We start from the raw sequence: 13,570 nt of genomic DNA on the forward strand, positions 1-13,570 counted from the left end.
CCTCTTGCACATCAATTTTATTAGCCTTGCACAATGTCCGAGTTGTATGAACAGCTCTCAGCCTTCCAGGCCTCTCCAGTTTTCAATACCTGGTTGCTGCACTGTCTGAACATATGCCTAAAATGGGGGTTGTCTATCATGAAAGAGGGGTGCAATTCTGGAGCATAGAACTGCACCAGATGTATCAAAGAAAAACATCTGGAGCAATATTTGCGCCTCTTGTGTCTTGATACTTATGCTCCTATTGTACAGTATGTGTGTTCCCAATAAAGACCTAGATGGCTTCCTATGGTATCTGTGATGTCATAGCTGTTTAAAGTAATAAATATAGTTGAAAAAAAGTCATGCCATGCTCTTGTTTAATAAACAACTTCCCTGATTGATTAACAATGAAATGACTTACTAATGCAGATGTCTTTGAGTAGTGGCAACACGGACATTTCTACTTGCAATTATATACAAAACAATGAAAGCGACAACATTATTTAGTAAACCCAATCCATTAAAGCAATTTCTCGGAAAAAGGAAAATGTAGTTGAACGTCTGCAGCTGAGCCACTGATTGAGCTACCGGTGCTGAAGCAGGGATAACCTGAAAACCTGACAAACCAAACCAAACAAGAGTTGGTAGCTCTTGAGAACTGGAGTTGGCTACCCCTGTGATATATCAAGGCAATTTTGGAGCAAGACAATGACATTTTCATCTATTTCACCTGAATTACAAATACCCCCAAAAAGGCACCTTCTTAGATAACTCCATAGTGCGAGTAATTAACATTATACTGCAAGTTGTTTCATACCTCCCACTTCCAGCATGGCAGGTTTGGAATATACAGTCCCAAGGCTGTTCTTCGCTACGCATCGATACTGCCCATCGTCTTCTCTTTGCACTTTCTGGATACGTAAGCTTCCAGATTCCAGAATGGCAATGCGGGCATTTTCCTAGGAACATAAAAAGGAATTCTCTTTTAAATAAACTGCCCAGACCACTCTAATACATGTTAGCTTGTTAACACAATTGTTTATGTTGCATGAATAACAAAGCATGCATGGCCCTACAACCACATTGCAATAGGTGCCCTGAGAGTTTGGGGCAACTTTAATAAACACTATGGACTACAGTCATCAATCTTCATTAAATTAGAGATCAAATTGAACTTAGGAAAACACAGGGAGTTAACCCCTTGTTTGCCTTATCAGTTAGTAAACAATTGCATGGCAATGATGGGTAGGTAGTGTAGTTTAATGTTAATATAAATCCTTTTAAAGCACTTAGTAGTCAGATAGCTGATCACTTTGACTACTAAGGGATTAATATGTGGTAAAATGTGTTGTACATAATGTTTTATCACCTACGCCCTGTTGGTTTATCTTATTTTGCTTATGTGTATACTGTATGTGCTGCCCATTATATACATACAAGATGCTAGCCTGGAGTACATGATTAAAAAAATTGGTATTTTTTGGTGTAAGGCTGGTTCCGCTAAATATCGGAAGTTAATGACGGGAATCAAAATGACAACATTATCTATATTTAGTCATTTTTTGCCGCTTCTGATATTTTTATCGAACGCAGTAAATAATGTGTTTTTTTTTTGTGGTACAACATTGATGACATGCACCATAAAAAGAACAAAATGTTTTTGCAGATAAAATCGCATTTTTCCCTAACAGCTGGCGTAGCCATTTAATTGGTGATTAACCAAGTCCAAAAATATATATGTGGTCTAATAGTCAATCACAGAAATGTGGTTAACACATCCAATAGCACAATAAATGATGAAATCAGTAAAGATCCATAATGAAAAAATATTCTAATAAAATATGTTTGGCCCCTCTACTGATACTTTGAAAATGCAGTTAATACTCTCAATGTTACACATTAGTAAAGGCACTTACAGTTTTCTATAACTTTATTAAGCTTCTCTCATTGAGTCTCTTCTTGCCCCTTACTTTTTTATTAGCATATTTTTCATTATGGATCTTTACTGATTTCATCATTTATTGTGCTGTTGGATGTGTTAACCACATTTCTGTGATTAACTATTAGACAACATATATATTTTTGGACTTGGTTAATCCTCGATTTAAATTAACATTATTAATTGGCACCTTCACTAGTTACCATCAATATAATTATATTGTGTTTACTCATAGCTATACAGCCTATTGTCTAGAATGATTCTATTCTGGTGTTTTTGTTTTGTTTTTTATGATTTTTTCTCATTATTGCAGTCATCCTCTGTTTTTTCTAAATTCATCCATTTAGTTCGTATTTTACTCATTTGATTATGTATGAATATCTAACATATGTCTGTTTTTTATTTCAGCTAATTCTCAAAACATGTTGCGTTGTTTTAATATGCTTTGTGTATTATGTGTATGCTTAATGTTCGTAAAATCTTTAGATACTGGTGGGTATAAATCCCATATGAGTACTCAGTGTAAAATTATTCCCCCTGATGAAGTAGTTGGTGAACTACGAAATGCGTAGGATTTTAAACTGTCTATATGCTGTTTTTACTTCTTGAGCCCTAAGCACTGACGTGCAGTTTTATTTCGGTTGTTTTGACTTATCTCGCATAGCCGCAATTATTGTGGCGATACAGAGTGACATCATGAACCACCGCCCCGCACTGTCGGAGCTATGTCTGGGCTGGAGTCCATTTACTCTTTATGGACATTAGTATTTCAATCACTACACTGGTGCCTGCAGTTGTTCCACTGCGATTCCCCTACCAATATCTCCTGGTCACGATCTCTTGTGATGCTGTGTGATGATGTTGGTGTCTCTACAGTAACACTGCTGTGCACACGATCCTGGAAGGTTGTGTTCAACTATCAATTTTGCGACATTCACCACTAAAGAGACTGTTGGCATCCTGCACATGCTGAGGATTCATCATGGACCCTTGTGTGGTGCCACCTACCGTGAGGAAAGTGACTGTATCCGAACACCATCCAGGAGAGACCAGACAATGTCAGACATCCATCCCGTCTGGTTCCAGTGTGGTAACGCATGTCTTGTAACATGAAATGCTTTAAAGAACTACTTTGATGTATGCAGAATACTTACCCTTTTTATGACCATTTTTTATACTAAATTTTACTACACTATGAACATAGTGCGCTGTTTTTTGTCTTCACTTTCCTTTAGTATTTGAGAGGTGCTGAGCCATCTCTGATTAACATCAGTAGACATTCTCTTATCCAGAGTAAAGAATAGAAGAAACAGTGCACTGCCAGGGAGCCAGGTGGTGAGAAAATATAAAATCCTATTTATTCAGTACAAGACAAATAAAAACATCACCCCAGGAGGGGGACAAAGACCTCCTACGCGTTTCGGACCCTGAGGTTCTTTATCAAGGAGTATAGGGTCTGGGGCAAACTAGACTGCTTATATATACCTCTCATAATTAGAGATAATTGGAAAAAAGAGGCACACCCCTCTACTGCGCATGCGAGTGACATCACGCGAGGCGCCACTACCTCAGTCCCTGCACCGAAGAGCGGAAATGCCCCCCTGTCCCATCAGCGCATGCCCACCAGCGGGTCGCACCTCACTCACATCTCTCTAGTGGTCTAACAGCTTGCAGTGAGTCCCCGCCCCCCAGGACACACCTCCCGATGGCTGACTGGTCAATGAGCCGTCACTCAGCCACTAAACACTTTGGAGTAGGAGTACCAGTAAATGGATCATTTGAGGTTTATGTGAAGTAACTTTCAGTATTATCACACTACCTCTATTATTGTTGATGGCGCATATTGGTGACTCACAGGTCATTTGAAAGTATACCCACTCTGCTATAGTCTATAGAAGTCCTTCAAGCAATTATTGAGTGGCAAGGTTCCCAGAGGTTTGAGCACCCATCTCCCCCTTACCTATACACTACGTTCTCTTATCGTCTAAAAGGTTATGTACATGTCACTGACCACTTGTTAAATGTGTTTTTTTCCCATTTTATTTTTTGGGTATTTGGGATCTCATTTTTGAGTTTGTCGCACAGAGCACGAGGAGCAGAGGACAAGTGGTTGGATTGCTTTTTCAGTTGCTCTTTCATGCAAGCTCTTTCCAGTCCATACTTTATGACTTGTTATTAAATGTATTTACTATTATGACATTTGCATTCAGTAGATCATTCAGCCATTAGACAGAGAGTGCTGGTACTTCCATAGTTGTGTTAGTATTATAGAAGGAATAAGGGTCTCCTTTTGTTCCGTGCACCCGGCAACCATACATATTTATCTGAGTCAGAGTGCTGTCTATCGCCTCCCCTATACTGCACAAATTGTATTTTATTATCCCTGAATTTATTTTTGCTGCACACTTTTTCTCTCTTTTTGTAATTGCCTACGTACTAACCTTATTTATCTCAATGTTCGCATTAGGCATCAAAAGGGTTTTAGTTAAATATTTGGCACACAGAAATGGAATGCGTTTGGTTCACAGATGTGAATGTAATGTACTAAACAAACTTGTATCAGTGTACCAAAAAATACCAGACTGTGCGTCAAAATCATCTAAGCTGAAAATGGCATAAACCCTGAAAGTCTTTTTATATTAGTAGTATACAACTATATATTAACCAAACATTTATTTGACGCAGTACGTATGTCTCATTACATACAGTAGGTTAAATGTTAAAATATTACGGTATGGCTACAATAAATAATACTACTGTAAAAATGTATACAGTACATTATTTTCTAATACTAGTTAAAACTTAGAAAAAATACACATCATTTTGTTTTAATTTAAATAGTTTCAATCAGGTATTCCACATGACACAATGTGACAAAATAGATTTAAAACAATGAACTATGCGTCATATGTTTGAAGTCACATCTTGACCTTCATACATACAGCACACATTTTATAAAGGATTGTACTACATTTTAGCACCCAAATGTTGATACCCAAAGAAATCTCAAACAAGATCTTAGTACAAAGGCTCCAAAGGGTGTTATTCATCAAGGCAAAAGTGGTGCAATTTGGATGCAAGAAAGTTGCACTATATATGTGTAGCTATGCCAGTCCTGGCTACTTGTCTACCCTGTCTGCCATGTCAGTCTTAGTATGTCTGAAGCATTGTCAGGCATAATTCTGGGGTTTCCCCACCCGCAGGCAGCCTCCCTGATTTCCAGGTGTGGAGATGGAGCTTGGTCTGTGTTAGGACCAGTTGGTCAGGCAAGAATCTACACTTGTGTTAAGCATCCATTTTGTCTGATCATAACTAGTTAAGATTCTGTAGTCAGCCTTTTGCTGAAATATAATTCCTAATGCACTCAGTTTCTGCCAAATTACCTTTCCTTTCTTCCTGCTCAGGATATTGCTAAGATACTTTTTGTATTGTCAGTCTCCTGCTCTTTTAGTTAGAATATAATAGACTGATTCTCTGAAAGAGGCAAAATAGTATAATTAGTTGCTAAAGATTCAAGGTCTCTTTTGATAACAGACAATGAATAAGCTATGTATTCAGACATTGCCTGTATTGGGAGAAACACGACCCAAAATCATGTCACTAATATGTCCTGCCCCTAAATCACGCCTCTAATCAATGCTACGCCCAAGACACACCCATGTTACGCCTATGTTACGCCTATGTTACGCCTCTAACCAATATATTCTTTTTCTGGTATAAAAGTCATTAACCTGTGAGTAATAAATGGAGACAAAAGATTTGAAACTTGGCGTGCATTACGTTTCATTTCTTTCGTACTCCCGGGCCTGTAAGTTCAACAAAAATCGTAGATAACAAGTTGCAGGGCGTGAAAGTTTCCCCGGGAAGTCTGCTGCAATTGGTGCAGAATGTGTATCCAGTCACAAGGCCTTCAGCTTTCTTGGCAGAGGAAGGGTTCCTCTCAGTTCTGAAGCCTAGGCGAGGAATAACGGTTTTCCTTCAGCTTTGGTGTCAGAAGTGGGATTCAAACCCACGCCTCCAGATATATATGAACAAAAGAGAGGAGATACATAGGTTATTGAAGGACTCTCTGAGATCCCTATAGAGGTTCCAGAACTTGATATGTTGTAAATAATACACAATGCACAGCAGGTTTAGAATTTATTATATCAATGTTAACTCCAAGGGCTCTTGCAGTAATAAAGGTTACTGCCATACTAACAGGGCTGACAGACACCTGGCAAAAAATAATAATACCTTTGCAGATGTCACAGCAAAGCAGGTAGCAAGCCGTCCCTATGTTGAGGATATATCATATCTGCCAAATTTATAATTTTGTAACCATTTATTCATTTTTGGGTATGTCCTGGACATAGAGTTAAAGGACAGGGGATATATAATTGCAAGTGCAGTTGCATAAGTGAACAGGGTATACATTATATGCAGGGCATTTCACATTTTTTTTTTAGCAGAATAGTTACAGTGGAGTGTTTGAGGTGAAAGCCAGGAGTGACTGTGGGTGTGGGACAATAACCATGAGTGGAGGCTGTTGAGATGCTTGATTTGTGGGGTGAGTTTTAAGGCTATTTAGTAATAAATGATTAAAAGGTTGACACTATTTGCATCAGAGAAAATGGCAGATGGCAGTTAGGTATGAATGAGAGTAAGTGTGTATTGGGAGAAGAGAGATTGATTTGTAGTTTGAGACAGTGTTTTTGTCCCCATTTTTGAAGATTAGGACAACTCTGGCAGTTTTCAGGTCTTAGGGACCTGCAGACAGGATAGAGTTGATTATGGAAGCAATTGGTTTGGCACAGGCTGAGGTACCAAGTTTTAGGAAATTGGATTGTAGCAAAGTCAAGTCCACATTGGTTGCTTAGTTTAAAATTTGAGGAGCGTTAATAGGGGATATCTCTGTTTATATGCGGATGCTAATAATAGTAGTAACCATATTAATACAAGAATTTATTTCTAGGTATAAATTCTCTCCTTATGAGACACTTATGGGATGAGTTATGACCATCAGTAGTTCAAAGTAACGAATTAAGGACCATGTTATTGGTAATAAAACAATTAATAAGTATTGCATGCAACTAATATATATTTTTGAGTCTTTCTAGGCACAGGTTAAAGCTGAAAGTGCACCTACGCGAGATAGGTTAATGGTCAAGTATTTTCTACGCAAGCACGCTCTTCATCCCAGATGAAAAGGCCATTTAAATACTACTCATCACCAGCATTGCAGTAAAAATTTTGCTTATCACCATGGATACACATCACGCACGTCAAAATAGTGCCAGCCTAGGCACAAACAGCTAATAAAAACAAAGACATAGCGCCTGCAAATTAGTGTTTTGATGGACACAATACTCTCTGACCACTAATCATCAAGGGAGAAAGGTCATAGGCAAAAAAGTCCAGGCCTCAACACACGAACTTTGAACTTTTTATTTTTTACAGGTTTTTATTATTTTTCAGTTACAATGTATGCTCCATTATGTTTGTGTAAGTGGCGTCCCATAAGGATGACAAAATAGTATAAGATATTATTTGTTTAACTCTTTGTTTGGATTTATAGGTTAATAGAATCTCCCTGCAGAATGATATCCCGGTGGGAGAATGTTTTATCAGTCAAACACACGGTTATGTTAATTGCTCACAGGTAGAGATAGAAACAAAATAGAGACACCCAATACACAAGTGCTAAAAAGTAGTCTATGGGAAGAATACATTTCAGGGAATTTATTCCCAAATGTAGGAGTTGGGTTACTGTATGACAGGTTTACAGGGATATCCTCAATCATACAAACCACAGACATTTACTCACTTAACCAAGAATAGGTTTCGTTTAAATTAATGGCTCTGCAGAATAAAATAGCTCTAAACTATATTTTAGCCTCAAAAAAGGGAGGGGTATGTATGCGCCCTAGTTAAAGCACAATGTTGTGTATTTATCCAGGATTTAGGGACCATGGGGACTTGGTGGTTGGATTGATTTTCTTTGAGCGAAGCTAGAGAATGTTTTTGTATGTGTGTGTTTGTCCTACTCATTGCTCTCTATGTGTTAAGTACAGCAAAACTCTGATCCAGAAATTTGTTGCAACCCCCACCGACGCTATGCCTCTTTGCGGTAATGATGTCGCCAGTACCTCAGAAGAAGAGACCGAAGAAGAAATCAACTGGGCTGATATAATGGCTGGAAATGAAAGGAATGAAGTTATGCACAACCTGGACATCTTGGTCCATCAGGACTATGAAATGGTTAACTGTTCTGTTATTTAAATAGACTGTCTCTTAAGGATATGGGGGGAAATGAGAAAGGTGGGAGGTCACCAAGGGCCGTGAGTCAACCACAAGGAAAGGATCACAAGTCAGCCATTTTGACCATAGCAGCCATCTTGGTCCATTTTGCCATTCTGAGTAAATGCAGTATGAAAGATGCATGCAAGAAGAATGTTTGTGCAGTCGCTCTTAGCAGAAATTAGCCCCCACCAACTCTCACAAATAGCTGACCCTTAAATTATGTGACATATTGAGATGTAAGCCATTTTCTAATCTATAGAAATATTTAATGTTATATATATGTCTCTATTAGTCACTACAAGGCCATAGTCATAGAGAAGAGTACCAAGTAAGGGTATTTGTTCTTTTAGAGAACAAAAAGGAGGGAATTGTTAGGACCAGTAGGTCAGGCAAAAATCTACACTTGTGTTAAGCATCCATTTTGTCTGATCATAACTAGTTAAGATTCTGTAGTCAGCCTTTTGCTGAAATATAATTCCTAATGCACGCAGTTTCTGCCAAATTACATTTCCTTTCTTCCTGCTCAGGATATTGCTAAGATACTTTTTGTATTGTCAGTCTCCTGCTCTTTTAGTTAGAATATAATAGACTGATTCTCTGAAAGAGGCAAAATAGTATAATTAGTTGTTAAAGATTCAAGGTTTCTTTTGATAACAGACAATGAATAAGCTATGTATTCAGACATTGCCTGTATTGGGAGAAACACGTCCCAAAATCATGCCACTAATATGTCCTGCCCCTAAATCACACCTCTAATCAATGCTACGCCCAAGACACACCCATGTTACGCCTATGTCACGCCTATGTTACGCCTCTAACCAATATCTACATTTTCTGGTATAAAAGTCATTACCCTATGAGTAATAAATGGAGACAAAAGATTTGAAACCTAGCGTGCGTTACGTTTCATTTCTTTTATATAGGTCCAATTAACCCCTATCATAACCTGACTGCTCCTCATTTGCCCATTAGGGGATCTTTTTAGTTTATGTACAGTAGTTGTAATTTTATGCATTTCGCCGTGTTTTATTTTCTATTAATGTTGTCATTATTGTTTGTCTTACCATAGAGTAGCTTAGTGGTTCCTTTTCCTGTTGGTCTACATAGTATGAGTTTATTATTGGTACCAGTTATTTAAACTGGCACTTTCAGTTACACATTAGACTAAGGAATGAGTGCAGTTAAGAGGGACTTTGTGTGTTTTTGCGTTTATAGTTTCCCTTTGCACCGCCTTTATCCTTTTGAGTGAGGTGAGCAAGGTTTTTCTTTGTTTGTTTGTTTGCATAACCTGTTCTCAATAGTATGACACATTCTAAAGTACTATAATCTCATGGCCATGTGGATATTTTGTTTAATGAAATGTTTATTATTTTTTGAAAGATAAAGAAGAGGACCCTGGGTTTGCACCTTTTAAATTCAGCTCATTGAGATGTCTCTTTTGCTCTTGTAGCTGTGAATGTACTAAATAGCAGCAGTGCCTACAAGTATTTTGGGTTCACGGTAATTAAAGAACTGTTCAAATATTATATTATTTTTATATCGCCATTCTTATTAGAAATCATAAAATAATTGTTTAGTTCCATAGGCTTGCCTGGCAGAAAATAACAACCATATTAAACTTATTCAAAAGCCTACATTCACAGACAGATATATCCAAAGCAGAGCTGTACACAATGTAAAGAAAACCAGCTCTTAGAAATCCTGAAAAAAAATCATAAATCAGCTACTGAATGTCAACAATTTTATTTATTTATTTATAAAATATTTCACCAGGAAGTAATACATTGAGAGTTCCCTCTCGTTTTCAAGTATGTCCTAGGCACAGAGTTAAGACAAATAATACATGGTTACAAGGTTACAAATACAGTTACATAAATGAACAGGGTATACATTATATACAAGATATTGCATGCACAGTTAAAGAAAATATATATTATGGGCGTATGAAACAGTTACAGACCAGGTTAAAATGTGAAACAGCCTTAGATTTGAAAGAACTTAACTGGTGGTGGATGTGGTTGTTCCAGTTTTGGGGTGCACAGTAAGAGAAGGAGGAATGGACGGATACTTTGTTGAGTCTTGGACCATGAACAGTCTTTTGGAGTCTGATCTTAGATGATAAATGCTGCATGTGGTAGGGGTGAGGCACTTGTTCAGATAGCTGGGTAGCTTGCCCATAAAGAATTTAAAGGCAAGACAGGAAAGGTGAACTTTGCGCCTAGACTCGAGTGATGACCAATCTAGTTCTTTGAGCATTTCGCAGTGATGTGTGTTGTAGTTCCATTGGAGAACAAAACGATAAATTGAATTGTAGAGGGTGTCAAGTTTTGCTAAGGTGGGTTTGAGGTGCCGAGCTATATGCTATGTCACCATAGTCAATAATTGGCATTAGCATCTGCTGTGCGATACGCTTTCTGACCAGGAGACTTAGGGAGGATTTGCTCCTGTAGAGTACCCCTAGTTTGGCATAGGTCTTGGTTGTCAGGGTATCAATGTGCATCCCGAATGTTAAGTGGGAGTCAAACCATATGCCCAGGTATTTAAAACTAGTGACATGGGTTAGGGTGGTGTTAGTGTTGGTTCTAATCTGGAGCTCAGTCGCTGGAAGCTTTAAAAATTTAGTCTTGGTCTCAAATACCATTGTTACAGTCTTGTCAGTGTTTAAAAACAGTTTGTTGTGGGAAATCCAGTTTTCGAGTCTCAAAAAGTCAGACTGAAGTATGTGTGGAAGGTCAGAGAGGCTATGGCTGTGTGCATATAGGATTGTGTCATCTGCATACATGTGTATTGAGGCTTCCTTACAAGCTGTGGGAAGATAATTTATGAACACTGAGTAGGGCCCCCAGAAAAGTACCAGTTTAAAGCATGCTTCCCTATTCCAGAGCTCTGAAGTTTGTTAACCAGGATAGCATGATCAACAGTATCAAAAGCCTTTGCAAAATCTAGGAATATTGCACCAGTGAGTTGTCCCCGTTCCATTCCACAATGGATTTCATTGCAAACTTTTAGCAGGGTAGTTACGGTGGAGTGTTTGGGGCGAAAGCCAGATTGGAATTGGCTAGGGAAATTTGTATTGGTATAGTAATCGCTTAATTGGGAGTGGACACATTTTTCCATGACTTTGGATAGAATTGGGAGAAGTGAATTTGGCCTGTGGTTTGAGACAGTGTTTTTGTCCCCACTTCTGAAGATTGGGACAACTCTGGCAGTTTTCCAGGTCTTAGGGATATGGCCTGCAGACAGGATAGATTTGACTATGGAAGCAATTGGTTTGGCAATGGCTGGGGCACCAAGTCGTAGGAACATAGATTGTAGTAAGTCAGGTCCACATTGGCTGCTTAGTTTTAATTTGAGGAGCGCTTGTGTAATCTCCTCTTTGGATACTGGGTCAAATTGAAAGTTGTGGGCAGTGTTGGGAGGGGGTGGGGCTATGTGGGTACTCCCACGATGAGATTCAGGTTTGTGGCTTGGGCTGCGTTTTGCTAATAAGTTAGTGGCACACCCCATAAAGTACATAAAATGTGAGCAGAGGTATAGAAATTACTTAACGGCGATGCTTACATAAATTTACTTTTTGTCTTACCTTCACAGCATTCTCTCCTTTGATCCATGAAACAGAAGGCTTTGGGTTTCCCAAAGTATTACAAGGAAGAACAGCCTTTACACCCTCAATAAGTTTTATATTAATTGGCGGCCGGGTAATTTTCGGTTCTAAAAGAAAACAAAATACATTGGGGCGATGAATCAAGGTAAAGAAAGTAGGAATAGCAGTTAGTTTAGATGCATTGCTCCAATTTTAGTAAGAGTGTTCACTTGACCTAGTGCTTTGGTTCTTTTTATTTATTTATTCAATCTTTTATCAGGAAATAATATTTTGAGAGTTACCTCTCGTTTTCAAGTATGTCCTTGGCACAAACTTATAATGACAATACATAGATACACGTTATATTTACAGACACTTCATGTACAGTTAGGGACAATACAGCTTAACCCCGTTATAGCGCGACCCATTATAACGCGAATCCGCTTATAACGCGGTTTGAGCACGGACCCCGAATTTAAATTTTTTTTTAACATTTTTTTTGCACACTGCACACTGCACACTGCATACACTCTCACTGCACACACTGCACACACACTCACTGCACACACTCACTGCACACACTCACTGCACACACTCTCACTGCACACACTCTTACTGCACACACTCTCACTGCACACACTCTCACTGCACATATTCTCACTGCACAAACACTCACTGCACACACTCTCACTGCACACACTCTCACTGCACACTGTGCACACTGTGCACACTCTCACTGCACACACTCACTGCACACACTCACTGCACACACTCTCACTGCACACACTCTCACTGCACACACTCTCACTGCACACACTCTCACTGCACATATTCTCACTGCACAAACACTCACTGCACACACTCTCACTGCACACACTCTCACTGCACACTGTGCACACTGTGCACACTCTCACTGCACACACTCACTGCACACACTCTCACTGCACACACTCTCAGTGCACACTGCACACACTACCAGCACTCACTGCACACTGCACACACTCTCACTGCACACTGCTAACAGCACACAGCACACTATCACTGCACACAGCACACTCTCACAGCACACAGCACTCTCTCACAGCACACAGCACTCTCTCACAGCACACAGCACTCTCTCACAGCACACAGCACACTCTCACAGCACACATCACTCTCTCACAGCACACAGCACTCTCTCACAGCACACAGCACTCTCTCACAGCACACATCACTCTGCACTCACAGCACACATCACTCTGCACTCACAGCACACTACACTGCACAGCACACCACACTCACACCACACTCACACCCCCCCTCCCACTCCCCCTCTCACTCCCCCTCCCTAGCTTTGGTGTCGGCTGCTGAGATCGGAGCGGAGCTGGCATCAGGAGGAGGGCGGGGGTGTCGGGAGGGGGGGGGGTTGTTGGGAGGGGGGTGGTGTGGATGCCGGTAGGGGGGTGAGTGAGGAGCAGGCTGGGACTCGGAGGGCTGCGTGGGCTAGGCCCAAAACTGATTATGCCGTGGAGGGCGGGCGCGGAGGACCGGTAGGTGTGGGGGCCTCGGGGGGGGGGAGGAAGTGGATGCCGGTGGAGGGGGATGGATGCCGGTGGTGGGGGGAGGAGGTAAGGAGCAGGCTGCGGCTGGACTCGGAGGGCTGCTGCTGGAGGACGTGTAGGGCTTCCGGACACCTCTTTCCTCCACCTCTTCCCTCCCTCCTTCCTCCCTCCCGATCGGGCACGCGGCGGCCATTTAAAAAAAAATTAGCGCGACCCCGGTTCTAGCGCAGTCGGATCGGGTGG

General features: G+C 40.2%; 1 protein-coding gene across 1 annotated transcript in view; it reads right to left on the reverse strand.

Annotated features, from left to right (window-relative positions):
• Window positions 1-13,570, reverse strand: part of MUSK (muscle associated receptor tyrosine kinase) — a 238,647-nt gene that overhangs the window by 141,410 nt on the left and 83,667 nt on the right. The window contains exons 4-5 of the mRNA XM_075595218.1: window positions 11,787-11,914; window positions 800-941 (exon numbers count right to left, since the gene is read on the reverse strand). Coding sequence (XP_075451333.1) covers window positions 800-941; window positions 11,787-11,914 — 270 coding nt within the window. The remainder of the gene's footprint in view (window positions 1-799; window positions 942-11,786; window positions 11,915-13,570) is intronic.

The sequence above is a fragment of the Ascaphus truei genome, chromosome 1 (genome assembly GCF_040206685.1).
Source record: "Ascaphus truei isolate aAscTru1 chromosome 1, aAscTru1.hap1, whole genome shotgun sequence".
Classification (NCBI taxonomy): domain Eukaryota; kingdom Metazoa; phylum Chordata; class Amphibia; order Anura; family Ascaphidae; genus Ascaphus; species Ascaphus truei.